Source organism: Miniopterus natalensis, chromosome 17 (assembly GCF_054644295.1).
Source record: "Miniopterus natalensis isolate mMinNat1 chromosome 17, mMinNat1.hap1, whole genome shotgun sequence".
Taxonomy (NCBI): domain Eukaryota; kingdom Metazoa; phylum Chordata; class Mammalia; order Chiroptera; family Miniopteridae; genus Miniopterus; species Miniopterus natalensis.
Window position 1 is genome coordinate 20502456 of NC_142097.1, and position 20832 is coordinate 20523287.

Sequence of the window (20832 nt, forward strand, 5' to 3'; positions counted from 1 at the left end):
CCGCCAAAGGACAATGACACTGCCCTTTGGCCTGACCGACCTAGACCCAGCCCCGCCTGTCCTTACTGGGCACTTACACTCAAGGTGCAACCTCACAGCAGAGGGGCGTGCTTTGCAGGGGTGCTCTCTTCCATTCACTGTTCAAGGTGTTCAGCCTATTTCCTTCTAGTCTGTCTGGCACATGACTTTTTTGGCTGCTGAGATTATACCATATAGACGATTTTGTATCCATTTACTTCCAAAAAGCTGTTGCTTGGCAACAGACAGAGGTCATCATGGTGCTCAACGGGTAGGCAGCCCAGAACAATGAGGACAAAGGGCTGTGACTCAGCCTTGAGCCTTTACACACTCTGGACAAGTCTCTCCTCAGTCACAAGGCGGAGCTGCACAAAATCTAGCTCTCCCAAAGGCTGCATCTTCAGGAGCCCCCTCCCCTGGGCACTTGATCAAGGTGGTGTGCACAGGCCTGTGCACACACAGTCTGCCCACAAGGCTGGGTCAACCTCTGAGCCACTCCAGCTACAATAGCTGTATCCAACAGCTACCATCCATCTCTCAGGGCCACCTGAAGACTTAACTGGGCAAACTGGTTGTCTGCAGACTCCTTTCTACACACACCTTTAAGTTCCATCTCTCACCAAATCAGTGTCAGTGTCTGAACTCTGTGCAGCTTCCTGTTTGATCTTACAATTGGTCCTTTTTCTACTCAGCTCCCATCCTCATCTAGGCTGTTCTGTGGCGTCTTCCACATAGTAGTGAGGTCTTAAACAAGTCGCAACAACACTAAACTTCGGTTTCCCTGTCTGTTGAACAGGGCTATCTTGATCAAAGCCACATGTTATGACCCGAGCATCTCCAAAAATAACGCAGTCTCAGGCGCATACCTGTGTGCACATGCCTGAGATTAGCCTGTAGTTTATCAACTCTTGTCAGTCTCATCAGACTCTGGCAGCCTCGTACCAGATTAGACAGGCATCTATAAGGAAACTTTATTACAAAATTATAAAGCAGAGCTCTGTAACAAAAAAATACACATTCGGGTTTGTATTAACACCCAAGTCTGAGAGAATCTTAATATAAGCCACTTGAAGTAACACATTCACATCCAAAAAATTTCAACAAATTTATACAATATATATTGAACACTAATTCCTGTACAGCTTATTCTTACTAGTTTGGATCCAAGTATTCAGACATGAACCAGTCAGCCCTCTTTTTTAAAAAATCAGCTGAAGTTTCTGAACAATCACAGGAAAAGCCAAGGAATAATTGGAAGAATCTGATTTTCCATGATAATTAAGACCAAAGATCCAGGAGAGGCAGGAAGGAGCATTAAAGGATAAAAATCAAGTTTTCTACCTAGGTTAGATAGTCATTGAAATGGGATCTTGGAATGCCCAACTTTTATTTGGTATAATAGAGATGCAGAGAAAAAAAAATTTTTTAAAAATCAGGGTTGCTTGACACCATTTTTCTTAAATGAAAACCGTCACCAAGAGGTTAGAAGACTTAAAGGCAAGTTTTCTCCAAAATGAGTAAATGACATCAGTTCTAATTCTTACTGAGGTTACTAACCAACCATTAGGATATTATTTTTAACTCATGTCTAGGAGGGAGATTGGGAGGCAGGGAGAGGTAAGGCCTCAGCAGAGAAAGCAAGTTTTAAGTAGGAGGAGAGCCAGCTTCTACCCTGAAGTTATTGCTAGGTCCTAACTGAGTTGCATATACACAGACCTGCCTCACAGTGGAATTGAGTAGCTGAATCCTTTGCTAAACTGGCAGGCATTGTAAACTACAGTACTCACTGTCCAGCAGAAAGATGTCTTCACAGGGAAATCTCGATTCCCCCAGTTCCTACAAAGGCTGTGGCCCAGAATCAAATCATCCAGGACTTGGTATAATGTTGAGGTAAGTGGCCCAGTGTTTAGCTGACAACTACTGGATGAAATTTGGTTTCCCCAAAGGGGGATTAGTGGTTGATGATAAGGAAAAACCTAAGTATGTCTGTATCAATAAACAGGTCCTCTTAGAGGTTTCCCACTGCTTTCCAGAGTCATGACTGGTTCTTGTCTTGGCTGCATTGGGGGAATGGGAGTGTCTGCCAAGGCCCTCAGGTGCTTAGGGTTTGCATAGATCATCCATTGGTAATGGCAGCGCACACAGCTCCTCTGATAACATGTATGTTTGTGCTTCGCCAAGCTGCTCCAGCAAACTTTTTCTTTAGCCCTTTGGTTCCTCCAGTGGTGTAAAGACCCTAAGAGGGCTCAAGCACATGACCTACTCATTGCAGTCCTTCCTAAAGAGCCCAGAGAATGCTTCTTCCTCACCTACCCCCAAATCAGTAGTCTGAGAAAGGGAATAGGAGTAGGGAGTCCCCACCAACCTGGGGAACTGAGACTTCCAGCTATGTGCTCAAGGGCTGAAACCAGCCTCATTCAGTACCTCTGATATCTCATAGGGGCTCTGTGTCTTACAGGTTTGGCCTCCAGGAACTTGTAAGTCTGGCTAGAGAAGAGCCAGGCTCTTTGCCTAAAGTCTCTATGCCTTGAGTGAGACCATGTTTAAACTTCACGGGAAAGAGAGGGACTTCATTCTCAGAGTAAAACTCCTGTCTGTTGAAGGAATCAAAGCTAAGCAAAAAGCCATTGCTTCCACCCAACACTTAGCCTTTTCTCAAACTAAAATTAAGGGTGGTGCTAAGTCAGGCCCCAAGAGAAGAGAAAATCCATGCACCATCTCTCACAGACACTAGAACTTCCCAGCAGTTTTGGAACCAGAAGAATTGTTGACTTCCAAGGTCAGGTTGGAAGACTGATAGCTTCTAATCCCAGCACTGAAGGAAGCAACTCTTAATGACTTTGAAGTTTTTCAATAGCATTTGTGTTTCATTTCTCACCAGAGGTAAGTTTACTGGTCCACATTCTGTCCTAAGGAGAATCATTATTGGTCTGGTAAGCTAACATCTTTTTGGTCTGAGGAAACAAATGAGTTTTAGGTAATGTAGCAAGAAACTTTAGCAAAGGTAGGTTAAAGCACAGAAAGCCAGTGAAACCAGGAATAAACCCAAATGTACTGGGGAGGAAGAGAACCATTTCTACCAGGACTTCTGATTGGTGAAACACAGGCAAGCAGCTCAGGGGTACAGGAGGAAGGGAGGAAGATACAGTCCAAGTTCTGCAAAGTCCTCTTTCTTCATCAGTTACATCATCACCCAAGATCATTGAAACAGGGACTTGCCCAAGCGATCTATACCAGTTCTCACTGCCTCGGGCTCTGCCAGCCAAGAGGTGCACCTCCGTGGCAAGACAGTCATGCCCCAAAGGTGACGTAGCATCTTTGCTTGCCCCGGTCTTGGGAACACTGCAGATTTTCTTGTCAGCCTGCCCCCCTGCAAGCTGGCCAACCCTGAGCCCAGACATCTCACACTGTGTTCCTGTAAGGCACTGAAGAAGCCGGTACCAAGCCCTCAGGATCGAAAGACATGCACGGCTCGGATCACATACTGCCGGCAGATGGGACACTCATTCATGCGCTTGCCACACTTGGTACAGGTTACCATATGGCCACACTCCAGCAGAACACAGTCAATGGGTGAGTCCATGCAGATCCTACACAGGTTCTCCTCCATGCTGGGTGGCATTGCTCCCCCTATAGAAACACAAGGCAGAAGAGGGGCAGAGTTAAGTGTATGGAGGTGGGAGAGAACAGGCACACTGTGAACAAACCCCCAAATCCACACACTTCCCCTCAAATAGAACTCCAAGAAAACACTTCCCCGGCAACCAATTCCATTTTCTTTAATCCGCACCTGCACAGATCAGGTTATAGATTTGAAGAACAAAGTACCTGTAGATCAAATACATCCCAGAACATGAGAACTAAGCCAGGCCAAGTCCTCAAAGCTTAAAAGAAATAATTTTCAGACAAATGGCGCTGTAATATAGAAAGTGAATGGCACTTAGGGACTCATTATCCCCTGAGGCAGAACATGCTGAAAAGGTAAAAATGGTTCAGAAAAGTTTAGGTATAAATGGAACTGTAATGAGTAAGGATCGAAAGGCTTATCTGTAAACATAACCCCAATTTAATAAAGCCAAGGATTAAGGGAGCCTCCTGTGCTATCCCACAGACTCTCCCCAGGCTTCCTCAGAAACTTCCTGCTGGAAGAGCCCAACAGAGATTATATAGCTCCTTCTTCTGTGCTACCCCCACAGGACTATATTCATACCTCCATGAATGCTCACCAGATTGGATTAGAATTTTTAAATTTGCCTACTTATCTCCACCACTATACTATGAGTTCCTTCATTCAACAAATTCATTCAATTTCTAATTACATACTTAGCAACTGCTATGTGCTCAGATATTCATCTTTGATTCCCTAAAACACCAGTCATGTGGTAGGTGTTCTCGAAATGTCTAATAAATGAACATCTCCCAAGGGAACAGCTCACACTTACTGAATGCTTACAGGTATCTGGCAAGGTCCTGAGAGCTTTGCATATTTTAACTCATTGAATCCTCATAAAACTATGAAGTATGTTCTCTTACTATTCATTTTATATATGAGGCAACTGAGGCCAAAGAGTTAAGTGGCTTGCCCAAGGCACACGGCTGCTAAATAGAGAAGCCAAGATTCAAATCCAGTCAGGGGGCCTTCTGGGCAAGCAGCCTAAGTACAGGGACTACCAAGATAGTATTAAGTGCTCAGTGCACAGAGTTCTTAATAACAGCTCACGAACTTGTCTGAGTGCAAGATACAGAGGGCATGGCCAGTATTCTAGTTTAACTGCACAAACAGAAAAACCTTCATGTCCAGAAACCCAGCCACCCCAGCCAGCATGTTTTAAATGATAGGCTGAACCAGGTAGCCACAAATAGGGAACTGGACTGTACCAGTCACCTCTACAATTCCCAGGGGAATTCTCCCACACTCTGTTGCTCCTGCACTTTTTTTTCCTGTTTCCTGGACTATTAAAAAAAGTCAAGAAACACTTGAGGTGGGACGGCTGTGAAAGGTCATGAAACCTATTTACCCTTTTGAGGAGCTGTTAGCCCTAACAGGGAGGTTTGGAAAGGCTGGAACTACACAAATACCTAAAGTGAGCAGGAATAATTTCAGAACTTCATCACTGATTACTTCTCTCAGGAATAACAATGAACTTATCAGCTCAATTGCCAGCATTCTCCCAGGGAATCAGAAAAAGAAAGGAAGACACCAAGTAGATTAGCATGATCTTGGCATCAAGGTGAGAGAGTGGATCTAGAACCTCAAATGTTTTAGGGGAACTGAAAAGAGCTCAACTCTTGATAATTTACCAGCCAGAAGACTCTGACTCGTTTTGAGCAAAAGGCCATTTTACTAAATAACAAATTTAGAGTCTTCTGAAAGTTTTAAAATGCTCTGCAGGCTTCTACATTACTCTGAGAAGTTCTGTCTTGGGGAAGAGTTCACAACCATACAGCCTTGAATGATACCCAGATACAGTTAGATTCCTGAAGTGCATTCTGGGAGTACCCAAAGGCTCAGTGGTAGAATTTAATATATAGGTGGGTGTGTGGCAGCTAAGGTGGGATATGCATCTTGTGCCTAGAAAGCACCATGTGTGATACCTTTCTGATCTGTCCCCAAAGCAGCTCTAGCCACTGCCCAGCCCTGTACAAACAAGGCTCTCTCAGGTCATTACCCTTTCTTCTTGGTACCAGAAGCTGTTAAACATCCCAAGTGATTCCCTTGAAGGTGCACACAGATCAGAACTGAGTGAAAACTGTAGGGGAAGGAATGCCTTAGCACCAGGAGTATGAAAAAGGAACCAAATGTGCCCTGGCCAGTGTTGCTCAGGCTCAGTGGTTAGAACATCAGCCTGTGCACGGAAGGGTCATGGTTTCTGTTCCTGGTTAAGGGCACCTGCCTGGATTGCAGTTCAATCCCTGCCTGGTCAGGGCGTGTGCGGGAGGCAACCAATCCACATGTCTCTCTCAAATCGATGTTTCTCCCTCTCTCCCCCCTTCCCTCCCCCCTTCCACTCTCTCTAAAAATCAACGGAAAAAATATCCTTGGGTGAGGATTAACAACAAAAAAGAACCAAATGTGGCACATGCCACCACTTGCTTTGTTAAATATTTTACAAATGCTGGCTTCTGACCTCTGGCAACCCAGAGATCTGCCAATCAGTCTGCCCCCAGGTATGCTGCCCTCTTTCTCCCTTCCCAGGAGGAGAATTGAGAATTTCAAAAGATGCCGAGAAGCGCTGGTTCTCAGGGAATTTTCTCCACACCCTCTGTCCAGATGCTGATATGCTCAGAATTCTTGGACTTTTAACAGGAATTGGGGTTGAAGGAGGAAAAGGACAGAAGAGCTAAGAGCCTAAGCCCACTCCCAAACAGAAATAACTACATACCATTTTGGTCTTCGGCACCACACACTGAAAAGGAAAGAGAAAGATGTCTCAATATGTGATGGTATGAGGAATGTCTCCAACTACCCTGACTTAATTTCTGACCTCTGACTCTTTCCCTGCTGGGAACCAGGGTGGCCGAGAGCCCAGACAGACACCAGCCCGCCCCACTCACTACACACGCTGAGACTCACAGAAAGCTCCTGCTGGTGTGTCTGGTCTAGTCTTAGAACAGGGACTTACTCCATTGGGTTGCATGAACAAAACTGCCAAGTAGGATACTACATAAGCACAATATCTGTTCCTATTGCTTTTAAAGCTAGCATTAAGTCAAGAAAGTAGGCACCGTCTGTTCCAGTCAGCCAGGGCATCTGGATGAAGTTCCCAGTAGGAGCCATCTCCTATTCCCTACGTCCTCACAACTCTAGGGCAATTTTGGGGACAATCCCAAAGGGAGGAATGAGTTCAATCAGGTGACTGGTCAGACGTACCCTACCTCTGATACATTTGAGCTACTAGGAGAGGAGAGCTTGAAATCTGACTTCAACTACTGTTAGCATGTAAGTAACTGAAATATTGATCTGGAGGAACCAAATCAGTTGGGGAGGGGTGGGGAGGAGAGAGTAGAAGGGTTCTAGTGACATCATTTCAGGAAATGCAGAGTTCAAAACAGCTAAACACATTTCTCTTCTGCAGGACTTTCTGCCTTTACTAGTATAGTGTCTACCATGAATCAGTAACAGGGGGGCATAATATAAGTATTTTTTCCCAAAATCATTTGACCATAGACCTAGACATTTTACTGGGGGCCAGCTGAAAATGATACTATGTAGAATGACTTGGGAAATGAATAAAAGGAAAAGCCCACATACTGGCCTAAGAGTCTCCTGTGTGTGCAAAAATTCGCTTCCTAATCTCCCAACTGTTTAAATAAGTATTGTTGGAGGTAGTAGTGAGTATGGTGGTGGTGGCATACAGTGGGAAAGACCATGAACTTTGACCAGGAAATCCTCAATTCAAATCTGGGCTGTATAATAAAAGGGGGATGAATAATGCCTATTTCATAGGCTGCTCTGAGGACTGAATGAATGTATGCAATGCCTAACCTAGTCCTGGCACTCTCAGTTATTACTAGATGGTTCAAATGTGTAAGGTGACTCCTTCCTTGGAAGATGCCGTCATGCTGTAGAGTGACAGCAAGTACTCCAGAATTCTGGGCAGCTGCCACTCAGCCTCTCACCCAGGTGCTGGAGGCCTTTCTGATCCTTGTACAGCCGTGTCACCCTCTCCATCAGTTCCCACTTCTCACAGCAGCCCTTGTAGTTGACGAAGTTACGAGCCAGGATCTCTTTCAGCTGCCGCACATTCAGACCTTCAATGTCTTCCAGATCGGTCAAGTCAGACAGAGAAGCCCTCCTGCCTGGGACGAAGCTGTCCTCTGAGTCAACAGACTAAAAAGGCAAAGATGAGATCAGTGGGCTCAGCTCTTACCTCCCCAAGCTCTCTCTCCAAGGACCTCAAAGCACTCATCACACCATACTTCTGGTGAATGACCTCAGAAGTAGGAATAGAGGCAGGGAGAGTACCTGGCACAGGACTTTCCATTGTAAAATAGACCAATCGCTGTGACCCACAGTTCTGTGCTCAGCTCAGGCACAACAGCCACAAACCAAGCAGTGTATATAAGAGAAGCAGCACCAATTTGAGTCCGATGACCCTAATTTTGAATCCTAACTCCTCCATTGATTAATGCTAAATAATATAGGGCAAGTGGCTCCCCTTTCTGAACCTGTCTGTCCCTGCATGAAGGAAAGAGAGCAGCGCTAGCACACAGGTCCTGTGAAGATTAAATGCGGCAGCACAGGAACCCACCTAGCATAGTGCTGGCCTTTCTCTCTCCACTGCTTTCCCAAAGAGGAGGCAGACTTCCCTGGCCAGCACTCCTCTGTAAGTAACCTTGACCAAAACTCTGCGGCCCTGGCGGTTGTGCCCTCTGAACTGGCCCCGCCATGGCTGAGGCCTGACACCCTCTCTCATCTTTCCTCTTGATTATCTGACCTCCTTCCCCTGACAATGGCTAGTGTGTGCAAGAAGCAGAACAAGATTTCCACAGAAGCAGCAGGAGCCTGTACTCTGGCAGCTCTGAGAAAGTCAAGAGACTGGAAACTAATGGGCCATGAGGCTCCCCAGTCTCCACTGTGACCTCACAACTCCACACTAAAACACTGATGGTTTCAAATGAACACTAACACTAAACTCCAACCCTGAGACAGAATTTCAGGACTATCATCACAGACTGATTCTTCTCTCTCCACTCAGCGTCCGTTGAGAGGCTCCTAATAACAGCCTAAGAACACCAGTGAAAGAGCAAAGGCAAAGGCACAGACTCAGCAGAGGCCCCACCTGGGTCTCATCCTCAGCAGGTGCTCTGGCTGTGCTCTCTGGGTAGATGGGTTCTTGGTCCTGAGACACGTGGCCATTGGCCTGTGGGAAGAGAAAGATGCCATCAACATCCACAGAGATGTCCCAGGATTTGCAGAGCATTGGCCTCTCCTGAGCTCACACTATGTCCCAAGTGGACATCCATCTCACCCAGAAATCTGGAGTCTCACACAACAGCGTGACTAAATGTTCCCTAATACTGACTTTGGTTGGCAGAGAAACAATACAAACAGATTTCAACTCTAGAACAAGATGGCATTAATTCTGCCCACCACCAGGCTGGCATTAGCCCACTCACTGTCGATTTACTCTCAGCTTGAATATGCCGAGTGGAAAGAAGATCACATGTCCACTGCAGGAGACTGCTCTCTAACTACCACTGAATTTTTTTCTTGACACTGACCCAAAATGCCCTTCCTGTAACTTCCACCCACCATCCTTGGTTCAGCCCCTGGACCAATGTCCACTATTTAATTCCAAACTGTTCATACCATGTCTACCCTTCCTCCATACTGAATCTCCCTGGATTCCTCAACTGGCCCAGCTGAAACAGTTTCCATACCCTCACCACCCTATTCCCTCTCTTCTGGCCAGTCACAGCTCCCACATTCTGGAAATGCGTTCCAACTAGCAGAGCACGCTGTTACTAAGAGCTGTCTTGAAACCTGGTCAAACATTTATTTTAAAGCATCTGAGAGTCCACTAGCCTAAGATTACATAAGACAAATGCCTATGCTTAAAAAATTTCATTGTGCTCGGCCAGTGTGGCTCAGCGATTGAGCATTGACATATGATTCAGGAGACTGAGGTTTGATTCCTGGTCAGGGCACATGCCTGTGTTGCACACTCGATCCCCAGTAGGTGATGTGCAGGAGGCAGCTGATCAATGACTTCCTCATCATTGATGTTTCTATCTCTCTCCCTCCCTCTCCTTTCCTCTCTCTGAAATCAATAAAACATTTAAAAAAAAAAAAAAAGTTTCATTCTGCTTAGACTTCTAACTTCTCAAAAGGTTCCTCCTAGGTACTCCTTCAGGTTTTGCCAGAGTACTCAGAACTCTGAGCCTCCTAATCCCATCACCATTTAAGCCACAAACCCCTTAACTAGATCCTCTTCACCCACTGCTCCCTCCAGGCAAAGGGCCTCCTGTGAGCCCAGAGCAAAGAGGTACCTGAGCTCACAGGCCTTTTCCAGTAGTGAGGGCACTAGTAAAGGGACAACCTAGGAAACCAGTCAGCCACTGGCTCCAGCCACTCATCCCAGATTAGGATACATATATGGAGCTAATTAAGAAGAGGCAAGCAACTACAGCTGGAATGAAAAGTAGACATCACCACCACCAAAAATGGAAAGTGAGAATGAGATCACATATGTAGCATAACAGATATGGGAGGCACCCAAAATAATGTCTTTTATCAACACCTCTTGTTTTTTTCTTAGCTTTATGTAGAGGTTACCTTGGAGTTACAAAATTCTTTCAGAGCCTAACCTGTTCCTAAATACCACAGCTTTTGTATGTTGTTGTTTTTCTTGGAAAGAGAAATTGGATCTCATGCTGCAAATCATGTCGCCTTTGCCCACTGGCTAAAATAAAAATCTATAACTAGCATCTGTCCACACACTTCCTTCCCTAGCAACCATTGCCAGGGCATTAAAGGTAAAGGAAAGAACCCTGGTGGAGCAAGCACTATGAAAAGATTTGCATTCTAGGTGCAGTTCACTTGCAGAGTTGTCAGGTGGCCTTGCACAAGTTACTTAACTTCCCCATGTCTGTTTTTCTGCCATGCAAAATGTAGCTCTCACCAGAACAGGGAATGTGAGCTGACATGAAGGCCCTCTGAAAACATCAGAGATCAGAGAAGTACCCAATTAGATCTGGTACAAACTGTGAACTGTAGGTGTAGTCTGAAAATTTCTGGTTAATGACTAGAAGCTTAAAACATACTCCTTTCACTGAAAAACCCACCTTGATGTTCTTTAGGGAAAAACAATTTCCTCAACTTCCTCTCCTAGCTCCCCATAAACAGAAAGGAGTGCTCAACCAAGCAAAGGGAAGAAGTCACATCAGCAGGTAAAATCTGTCCATCAGACAGAGCCAGAGCCTAGGAAAGAGTTAAACTCCAGTTTGGGAGAAAGCATGCTCAAGCCAACAGGGACTAAATGAGTTTACTGCAGGAAAAGTATGCGATCACACTGGCCTTTATGCCTCAGTGCCCATCAGAGCTGAATCAGGGGCCCAGTCCTGGCAAAGGTGACCATCAACAGGCAGCAGCCATCCACACCCCATGTGGGAACTGACAACATGAGTACTACACCAGCTCTAAGTAGCTCAAAGCTCTTTGGACACGACATCACACTAGTCAATCCTCCCAACATTCTGGCAAGAATGAAAGTGGCCTGGGATTACTAACCTCATTTCATTGTTAAAGGCTCAAATTCACCAGTGGTAACCAAAGAGTCAGTGATAAATTGGATGGGGAAACTGAATGGAACTTCTAGGTCTTAATCCCCCACTAAAGCACTTAAGGTACATCTATAGGATACCATCACTCCTTCCACAATGGTTAAGTCCACTGGCCTCATTCTTATCCAATAGTTGGTTTGCATGTCTGCCTTCCCTTAGAGAGGCTTCCTGAGGACAAAGGCAGTGTATACCTCATTTTTATACTCCCCAGGCCTGGTTTATACCTCAGTCAATGTGTTGCTCTTAGCTTACCATTTCCAGGCCCCACTGGGATGATGACAAAGACAGCTTACTGTTCAATACTATGCCAATCACTCCCCTGCCCAAACAGTGACTGCAGAGAGAACCAGTGCCCTTTCTTGGTCACTGTGTTTCCTTACTCTCCTTTCCCTCCATATGTTCCCTTTTCTCCTGTGTGCCTTAGGACGGTTACTAAGACCAGTTCCCCATCAAGCTAAAAAAGACCACAACAAAGGTGAGTAACCGGGAGGAAAATATGAACAGAACTAAATTTAAAGAATTAACTGAGTTTTCTCAAAATATTTTGGGACAATGAAATAAATGGAACTTTAAAAAATGTCCAAATGGGATATGTATGTATTAAACAAAAAATAAAAAGAACCTGGTACCATGCATTATCATCTCTGAAAAAGCCAAAACCTCAGGGTGATGCCAAGGATATACCACTCATACATCAGCAGGCAGAAAGATTTCACATAATCAAGACACCTAAGCTCACACCCCACTCCCACAATGCAGGCAGGAGGGGAAGTGAGCCCTCCAACTGGCAGAGACTGCAAGCGAGTCATACCTGCTGATTTTCCTGAGCCTGGGCCGGGGGAACAGAAGTGGCTTGTGTGGGTGAAGAAGGGAGGTTGGGTGAGGTAGGAGGTATTGTGCTGGCATGAGGCTGGGTCAGGAAGGCCTGCTGCTCAGGGAGGTCCGGGGAAAAGGTGGGGGCACGAGTCCTGCCCTCCTGGGAGATTACAGGCTGCTGGCCAAGCACCAAGAACACCAGCTCCTCTTTTTCCCGGCACATTTCAGTAGAGATGTCATGGAGGTTGAGATAGTCCCGCAGGTCCTTCACTTTCATCTTCATGAGCTCCTCCCGCTGAAAGGCTGTTGCTCGGAATCGTTGGCAGAGAAGGCAGAGGCGGGGCCCATTTCCCACTTGGCTCGAACAGGTCATGCAGAAATTCTTCTTACAGTCCAGGCAGGTCTGCTGCTTAGAGCAAGAGGCAGAGGAAACCACATCAGTTTGTGAAAACAAGACTGAGTGGGCTGGGAGCTTAGGGCTGCCAGGCCTAGCAAGACCGACAATCACTCTTTAACTAAGCTACCTCCTATACCTAAGGATGCAAGTTAACTTGCAGATTTCAGCTTAAAAGCCACTCAGGTGGGAGACCCTCTGTATGCGTCAGTGTATCCATGTACAGGACACTACATTTATTATCCTATATAAGGCTTTATATATTTTATTGATAGAGAAATGGAGGCTATTAATTAAGACTACCAGGTTTAGAATTAAAAATCCCTACATTTTGCCCTAGTCAGTGCCTCTGATTGGGAGTTGTTCCGTGAACTGAGAGATTGCTGATTTGATTCCAAGTCAGGCACATAACCAGGTGTGGACCAGATCCACAGTTAGGGGGTGCAGGAGGCAGCCGATCAATGTTATTCTCACATTGATGTTTCCCTCTTCTCCCTTCCTCTCTTTCTAAAAAAAAAATCAATAAACTATTCCTTAAAAAAAAAAAAAAAAATCCTACATTTTTATTGTCTCCTTCCTCCTTTTCTTGTGGTGTCACCTTGGGTGTGCAACTTAGCCTCTCTGGCCCTCAGTATCCTCATGTGTAAAATGGGGGTGGTAATAGTATCTACCTCATAGGATTGTTGTAAAGTTAAGAGATAATGCATGTAGCATATCTGGCAAAGGAGTCCACAATAAGTGTAACTGCTTTAATTGTTATTGCTAGGAAATACGAGCTAATGATGAGAGGCAGGATTCAAATCCTGAACTATAATTGTATTTATTGCTGAGATAAGAAAGCAAGTGTATAAAGGCTGTGGTGGTGGTTATTGTTACTATTATTAATTAAATTTACTGAGGGGCCACTATATGCTAGAGCCATACCTAGCTTGTCATTTAAATCTCAAAGCAACCCCATGAAGTAGGTATTCATATACCTCCCCATTTCACAGACAAAGTAACTGAGGCCTAGAGTTGTAAGTATCATATTCAAGGGCAGGCAGTAAACAGCAGAGCTAGGATTCATACTCAAGGTCTGTCCGAGTTTAATGCCCACAGTCATGCACTTTCCACCGGGCTATGTTGCCTATCTCAGTCCTATTCAAGCCAACAGCAGTACTGAGTCAAGGGCCTGGCTCTTCATCTCCAAACTCCCCATCCAGAGGCTGGTGCCCAGGCTTCACCCCAGGAAGGCCCACTCAGAGGGCTGGGAATTCAGTGGTGCAGAAGAACACATCCAAGACAAATATTTAGATAGCTACAGAAGGCCCTCTGGACATGATTTAGGGAGCTCTTGTTTGTGAAAGTACAGTGCGTCTCAGAAGGGCAACAGGAGGGCCTGGCAGGCAAGCTGGTACCGCCTGGCAGCAGCAACTCCCACAATCACAGACAACACAATACATGATGGCTTGCTCAACTCACAGGACGCAAATCCTCAGCCTCTTGCCCCACAGGCTGAGCAAGCACAGTGACATCTGACTGAGCTGTTGCAGACAAGAGTATGTCACATTCCCACAGGGAGTGATTCCTGGGCACACTGGGATAATCCTGGAGGGCACACTCACTAATCATTTAAATATAAAACTTTTCATCCTATGGTGACTTAATTTCTGCTCCCTCTTTTCTATGTATAGAAAGCTATTCAAGCTACAAGAATGCCGAAGACACTTAGATTCTCACAGGCAAAATCACAGACACTTGTGTGGGGCTGAAGTACAGTCTGCATAGCTGAGAGATATATTTAGTCTTGTCTAAGTGTCATTCACGTAGTAAAGGGACACGGGCATAATGTTTACCACCCAGTTCTGACTATAAATACTTAGAAGGCATTGCGAAAGGACACATATCAACTCCCCTTATTCTCTACACAGTTATAACCAGATAATAAAATATTCAGAGACTGACTGCAAAGGACGGACGATTACACTAGTATCCATACGGTCTGGGACCCAAAGCCACACAGGTGGAAAATGGATGTCTCAGGGGTTTGGGGGTTCATTCATCTCTGAAGCTTTTCTATTGGAAAATAAATGTGTTTAGGATGACTGATAGTAAATGAAGAGACTTCAATGTCATAACGCTGTAGATCCTGATGTGGAACATTACTCAAGTCAATGCAGTTTGACAAGACATAGCCTGACACAATTAAAAAGCCCTGGGTTGCTCAATTAGCCAAATCTAAACATTGCTCTCCTCTTTCTTCAAATGTGTGTGGTCTACTGGGTGCAAGACCAGAATGCAAAGACGGCAACCCAGCTTCTATACCCACAGCCCCCCACAGGGACTCTGAAGTCAGCCTGCATTTGAAACACACCCTAAAAGAGAAAGATAGGGCTGGAGGCTAAAATCCCAGTTTACAGAGGCAGGTGAGAAAAAAAAGGAAAAGGAAATACAGCTGGCCTGTCAACAAATGTGAGCAGAATGAGCAAAAGAATCATCATGCATTGCCCGACTGGGCGTGGCTCAGCGGTTGAGCATCAACCTAGGATCCAGGCGATCGGGGTTCGATTTCCAGTCAGGGCACATGCCCGGGTTGCAGGCTGCAGCTGATCAATGACTCTCTCATCATTGATGTTTCTATATCTCTCTCTCCATCTCCTTTCCTCTCTCTGAAATCAATAAAGATATATTTTTAAAAAAAAAATCATCATGCACATATAAATTCTAGCAAATAGTGCAAACCAACTGAGTAACAAGGTAGCATGAAAGATGAATTAGTGGAGCCAACGTGCCTGCATAAATGCCAAGAGTTTATACACACATTTAGCATCAAAAAAGCTGGCACTGGCACCTCAGGCAGGCACTCCCTTGAAGAATGCCAGGCAGATTGCTCTCCTTTCCTAACCTGCCCTTCATTCATCCTCCCGCACCCCCCCATACTCCCTGGCACAGGTGAGGCCCACTTTCTCAGCCTCCCAGCCCCTCCTCCCCATGGTCCTTCCTATAGGCAGGCATTCCTTGCTGAAGCCCACTGACAGGGAAGAGGGCAGCAAGAGGAGTGACACAGTCAGGGTAAGTCCTGGCTGGCCACTTCCTAGCTATGGCAACTTGCACAGAACAGATAACCTCCCAGAGCATCAGATTCCCAGGTGGTCAGTCCATCCAAAGACTGCTGGAAGTTTCACATGAGATGTATATTAAACCTTAGCATAAGGTGGTCTAGTACTCACAAATAGTACTCATTTTTTATTCTCTTTCCACTTTGCCTCATCTCTGAGCTTTTGCCAGTATCTAGGAACCACCCCTCTCTTTCCACTCAGATTTGAATACCTCTTCCACGTTTCCAAACACAAACTCCTCTTCCTCAAACTAGTCCAACTGAAGAGGCTGAATGTTAAACTTGCTACACAATTATCAGGGCTGCTGTGAAACCACTGGTCGGTATTAGCAATACAGATGGGATATTTGGCTTGTGGCAAAAATAGCCTGCCATTTTTCTGTAAGACTGGAAACTCTAGGAAGGCAGGAGATACATCTTACTTATGTTCTCTCTGTAAAGTCCTTAAAGTTATCTGTGCTTTGTACCAAATGAGCATTCAGAAAATACTGACCGCATGAAAAAAAGAAAAAAGGTAGCAGGATCCATGTAATCATTTCAATTCAGCTGCTTCGAGACATTTTAAAAGCCTGTGGCTGTTAAATGCCAAACCCTTCCGATAAGAATGCTGATCCACTTAAGCATGAAATTACAAATGAAAAACCCTAATAGGAGAAAACATCCTTAATATTCACAAAATTCACTGTGAATCGCACAAAATTATTTCTTACTTTTGTAGCAAGAAAATATTGTACCAATAACCATCTTTTTCAATCCAAACAAACTGGGCTTCCCCCAACAAAAGCTATTCTTGCTCTGCTTTCTTCTTATCCCTCTGTATGGCTATGTATTTGCCCCCACCTTCCTGACAGACTGCAAGCTCTCTGTTAGGCAGGGATGACTGACTTCATCTCTGCATGTCTAGCCCAGGCAATGCCTGACACACAGTAGTTGATAATTTATTTTCCAATAAATAAGGGGAAAGTTCCTTATTTTAATCATTTGCCATTCTCCTAAGTACCCAGGCCAATATCCTGTCAACTTCAAATTGATCTTCTCCCCTTACATTTCATATGTCTTCATATGCTACACGCACTCTATCTTAGTAGCCAAGCAACTTAGTGTCTCTGAGTCTCCTCCTTTTCATCTGTAAAATGGGTTAACAAGTACTACACTTCAGAGTATGGCATGAAGAGGTGCTCACACTAAATGGTAGCTATATGACCAGTCTCAGCCACCACCCTAGACCAGGCTCTGATCACTTCTCATCAGGTGTCAAGTGTACAAGAGCTTCCTAAGTGCTACTCCTGCCACTAGTGAAGCCACATCTACTACCTGAAACAGGACTGATCAGGTCTCCTTTGTTTAAAGTCTTTCTGATGGTTCCTTGCTGTCTGGTGGCTTCAAGCTCCTTACTGTGGCAGCCATGGCCCTTCACCACCTGATCACTACTTCGTTCTACCATAACTTCCTAATTATTCTACACTCTGGCCAAATAGGCCACTCACAATTCCCAAATTCGCCTTGCACTTGCCCCACATCTGATGTCTTCACTACAGCCTGCAAATCAATAAACCTTCCCAGAATTGTCAGTTAGAATGAGCAACTTACCAACAATGCCTGATTCCCCAGTACTTACCTTACTCAGCTGACTGTTAGTTTTTTGCAAAAGTGGGCCTCCTTAACCAGACAGGAAGCACCCTGAGGGAAAGGCCTAGGTCTTCCTCAGCTCTGTCTCCACGAAACTAGAACTTTTAGCTGTTAGCAAGCTCCTGGTACAGGATTGGGCCCTTGATGAAAATCTTCAGCATGGAATTGGCAGCCACAAACAATGAAAATAGAAACTCTCTGGTCTACTTCCTCTTTTTCAAATTGTTCAATTCAATTGTCCATTCATTCATTTATTTAAAATTTTTATTGCCTACCTACTATGTAGGTAGTAATAGTGTCGGTCACTGTTCTAACCACTGGGGATACAAGGCTGTGAACAAAATTGAGAAAATCTCTGCTCCCATGCACCACCTGAGAAGATAGGCAACCCACAAACATATTTATGTCAGGTGCTGATAACCACTATAAAGAAAAATAAAGCATCTTCCCTTCCTCACCTAACCATCATTCTTCTTTTTCTGGGGGAGTTTTCTCCCTCAATCACATTCTCTCCTCTGACTGAGAAATGTCAAGAACTCGCTAGATCCCCTGGTTCTCCCAAGTTTTCAACATGCTTGACATGCTGATCTCCGAGCGTGGATCACCAACACTGTCCTCTTTGCTCTTTCTTTCTCCATGTCCATTCCATAGAGTATAACTAACATTTTTTAAAAGGGGGTCACAATCTCCCACAAATACTGAGAAACTGTAGTTAAGTTTTTAAGGAGTCAAAAGTTATACGTGGATTTATGACTGTGCAGGGGGGCTGTCAGCACTCTTAACCCCCACATTGTTCAAGGGTCAACTGTAAGAGACCGAGAGAGACTGAGAGAGAGTGAATATGTGTGCGTGTGTGTACACACATACATACATACATAGTGTGTGTGTGTGTGTATATATATATTTATCAGTAATGTGGAGGTAACTACCAAAAGAATCAGCCAAAAGAATTGAAAGCAGCTGCCTCTGAGGAGAGCAAAATGAAAAGGGGATTTTACTGTTTGTTATAAACTTTGTTGAACAAGTTGACTCTGTAAGTTGTATATTTATGTAACTGTAATAATTTTTTAAACTGTTGAATAACAATAAGCTATACACCACCAGGTTAAAAAAAAAAAAAAGGTTCAAATAAGCCTATTGCAAATTCATGCTGCTCATTTAAACAAGGGTTTTCCCTATTCCTTCTTGCCAATTACTTTACCACTTCGACCAGCAGCTGTTCCTAACATTTCTCACAGTGTAACTATGAGAACAAGAAGATCTTTGGCTATCCAACAGACTCTTGATGTAACTAAGGAGTCCTTGAAACTACTACCTTAGATAAAGAGAATAATTTCTTTGCCTGTAAAATGGGAACAAATAATGGTACAGATGTCATAGGCTTTTGTAAGGATTCAATGAAGATAAGGCATTTGAAATGCCAAACTCAGTGCCAGACATATGACAAGTACCCAACAGCCTCCTTCCATCTCATCTAAGATCCTAACTCCACCCACCATCACCATCACTGAGAAGACTGAGGCCATGTGGTACCGAGTTCCTTCTATTCTCCACCTGAGTCTCAATCTATTGGCTCAAACTTTCGTCTAAGTATAAAAGTAGGGGCACCTCTGCCCACCGAGCCACAGCTCCCTGACAGCCTGTAGCAGCTTCTCTGGCTGAGTTCTCGGGTAGCCAAGCAAATCACAACAAAACTATGCTATGTGCCCGCCTTTGCTGCACTACAGTGAAGTGCAGGCAAAATGCAACCTACAAGGTAAAATGCCAATCCTCCATCATCTTACAGTAAAAAGGGTAAGTGGGTCAACACTCAAGCTACAGAAGTTCTAATATGTTGAATGTCTTCTGGGAAATAGCTTGAGTCAAAGACCTAGGTTTGAATCCTGACTCTGCCATTTAATAACCATGTGATCTTGAGGAGCTATCTAAGGAGGGAAGAGAATGAGTACTTTAATGTCTCTTAGGCTATTTGTCAGGAACTTGACACATACAGTTTCCCTTTAACTGTTAAACTCTAGGTCTTAGTTTCTCATACAAAGGGAGTTTAGGAACCCTAAAGCCTACATCATAGAGTTATTGTGAAGATTAAATGAAACAAATCTTAATTGCTTAAAACAGACCCTGGCATACAGCAGATGATTTAAAAAGGGTTTTTTCCTCCCAAATTTCCCATTATCACCATTTTAACATTCCATTCTGGGCTACAGAATAATACAGAATGCAGTTCTTTCTTTCTCCAGGTCAGGGTTCGCCATCAGCCCTAGTGGTGCTTGACCAGAGAACACATTGCCTCTGGGAGCGGACAAAGGGAGGGCCCACACCCACACACCATTACCCAGCCAGTAAGTTTCCTTCCTGCTCGCTAATCTGTAAAACATGGCCACCAAGCATTTCAAATGGTATAGCCACAGTACATAAGCTCCAGTCTATGTTGTTAGGATCTTAATGTACCTGAGACATTCTTGGCATTGCTTTCAAAAAAATGAACAAGTTAATCTGCAGTCAGACTCGTTATGATGGCAGCTAATGAAGGAAATAACATGGAGTACTTGGTACATTCCAGGCACTATCCTGGGCACCCTTTATCCTCACACCACTGTGAGATGGGTGCAACTACTACATTCCCATTTTATAAATGGGGAAAATGGATCTCAAGAAAGGTTAAGTCATACAGCTAGTAAGTGGCAAAGCTGATATCTAAATTCAGGTCTACTGGCTCCAAATCTATGTTGAGATGCTTTGATTTTGCTTGGTTAGTTTTTCCTTTACTACTTTTGTGAAAGGAATGGGTCTGGTTACTGGCACTGCTTAAGCAGAGGCAAGGCAGGAGGCAGGACAGAAAGGTCAATGAGCTAGACCAAGAGCCTAAGGTAACAGCAGGCCGAGGAGTCAACACTCACCTTCCTGGCCATGTTTGCGAAGTGGGCCCCACAGGCCTTGCAGCTTGGTTCCGCGCCTGTTGGGGAAGGAAAGGAGCTGTACCCAGGGTTGGAATAGGCCTGTGCTCTGGCTCCCTGGGGTGGTGGGGCCTCCTCAGGGTGTCCATCCAGGCAGAACCAGTTGCAACAGGTTGCCCACATGATAAAATCTGGTGAAAGGGAGAAAAGGAAAAAAGGTCAGAATTAAGACACACTTCTACCTCATTCCCATTCCTGAGGGCACAGGTGAGCTGGGATACTCAAACTGCTCCTGCAGCTGGAGTGAAGGTGAGAATATATTGGGCCACCAGTTTCTTGCCACCTCCTCCACCACAGTTGTCTTTGCACATAAGAGGCAACTATAGACATCTGGTCTGCCAGGACAGCACCAGCTGCCAAGTTGGCACGCTACCTTTGAAAGGTTGCTGATCCCTGTTTGGGTTTAATCTGAAATCTAACTTCAAATAAAATCTCTTGTCGTAGTGATTACAAGTGGCCTAACACCCACTTTATTCAAGAACATGCCTTTTGCCCCTAGAGCTCACAGACAGAACTTATCATGCACATACACATTGTAAAATTCCACACTCACATTGACCATGTGAGGAGGTATTATTATTTCCTGTATATAGGCGAGGCAACCCAGGCTAAAAGAAGTCAAGGTCATATGCTAA

General features: G+C 44.7%; 1 protein-coding gene across 4 annotated transcripts in view; it reads right to left on the reverse strand.

Moving 5' to 3' along the window:
* Positions 1-975: 975 nt before the first annotated feature.
* Positions 976-20832, reverse strand: part of RFFL (ring finger and FYVE like domain containing E3 ubiquitin protein ligase) — a 64008-nt gene continuing 44151 nt past the window's right edge. For 3 of the 4 annotated variants that reach the window (XM_087826044.1, XM_016207023.2, XM_087826046.1), the window contains exons 2-7: positions 20141-20328; positions 12116-12526; positions 8802-8882; positions 7639-7849; positions 6402-6425; positions 976-3648 (exon numbers count right to left, since the gene is read on the reverse strand). In XM_087826044.1, coding sequence (XP_087682170.1) covers positions 3467-3648; positions 6402-6425; positions 7639-7849; positions 8802-8882; positions 12116-12526; positions 20141-20320 — 1089 coding nt within the window. In that variant the 5' untranslated portion in view covers positions 20321-20328 and the 3' untranslated portion in view covers positions 976-3466. The remainder of the gene's footprint in view (positions 3649-6401; positions 6426-7638; positions 7850-8801; positions 8883-12115; positions 12527-20140; positions 20329-20832) is intronic. The other variant, XM_087826045.1, reaches the window with a different exon arrangement.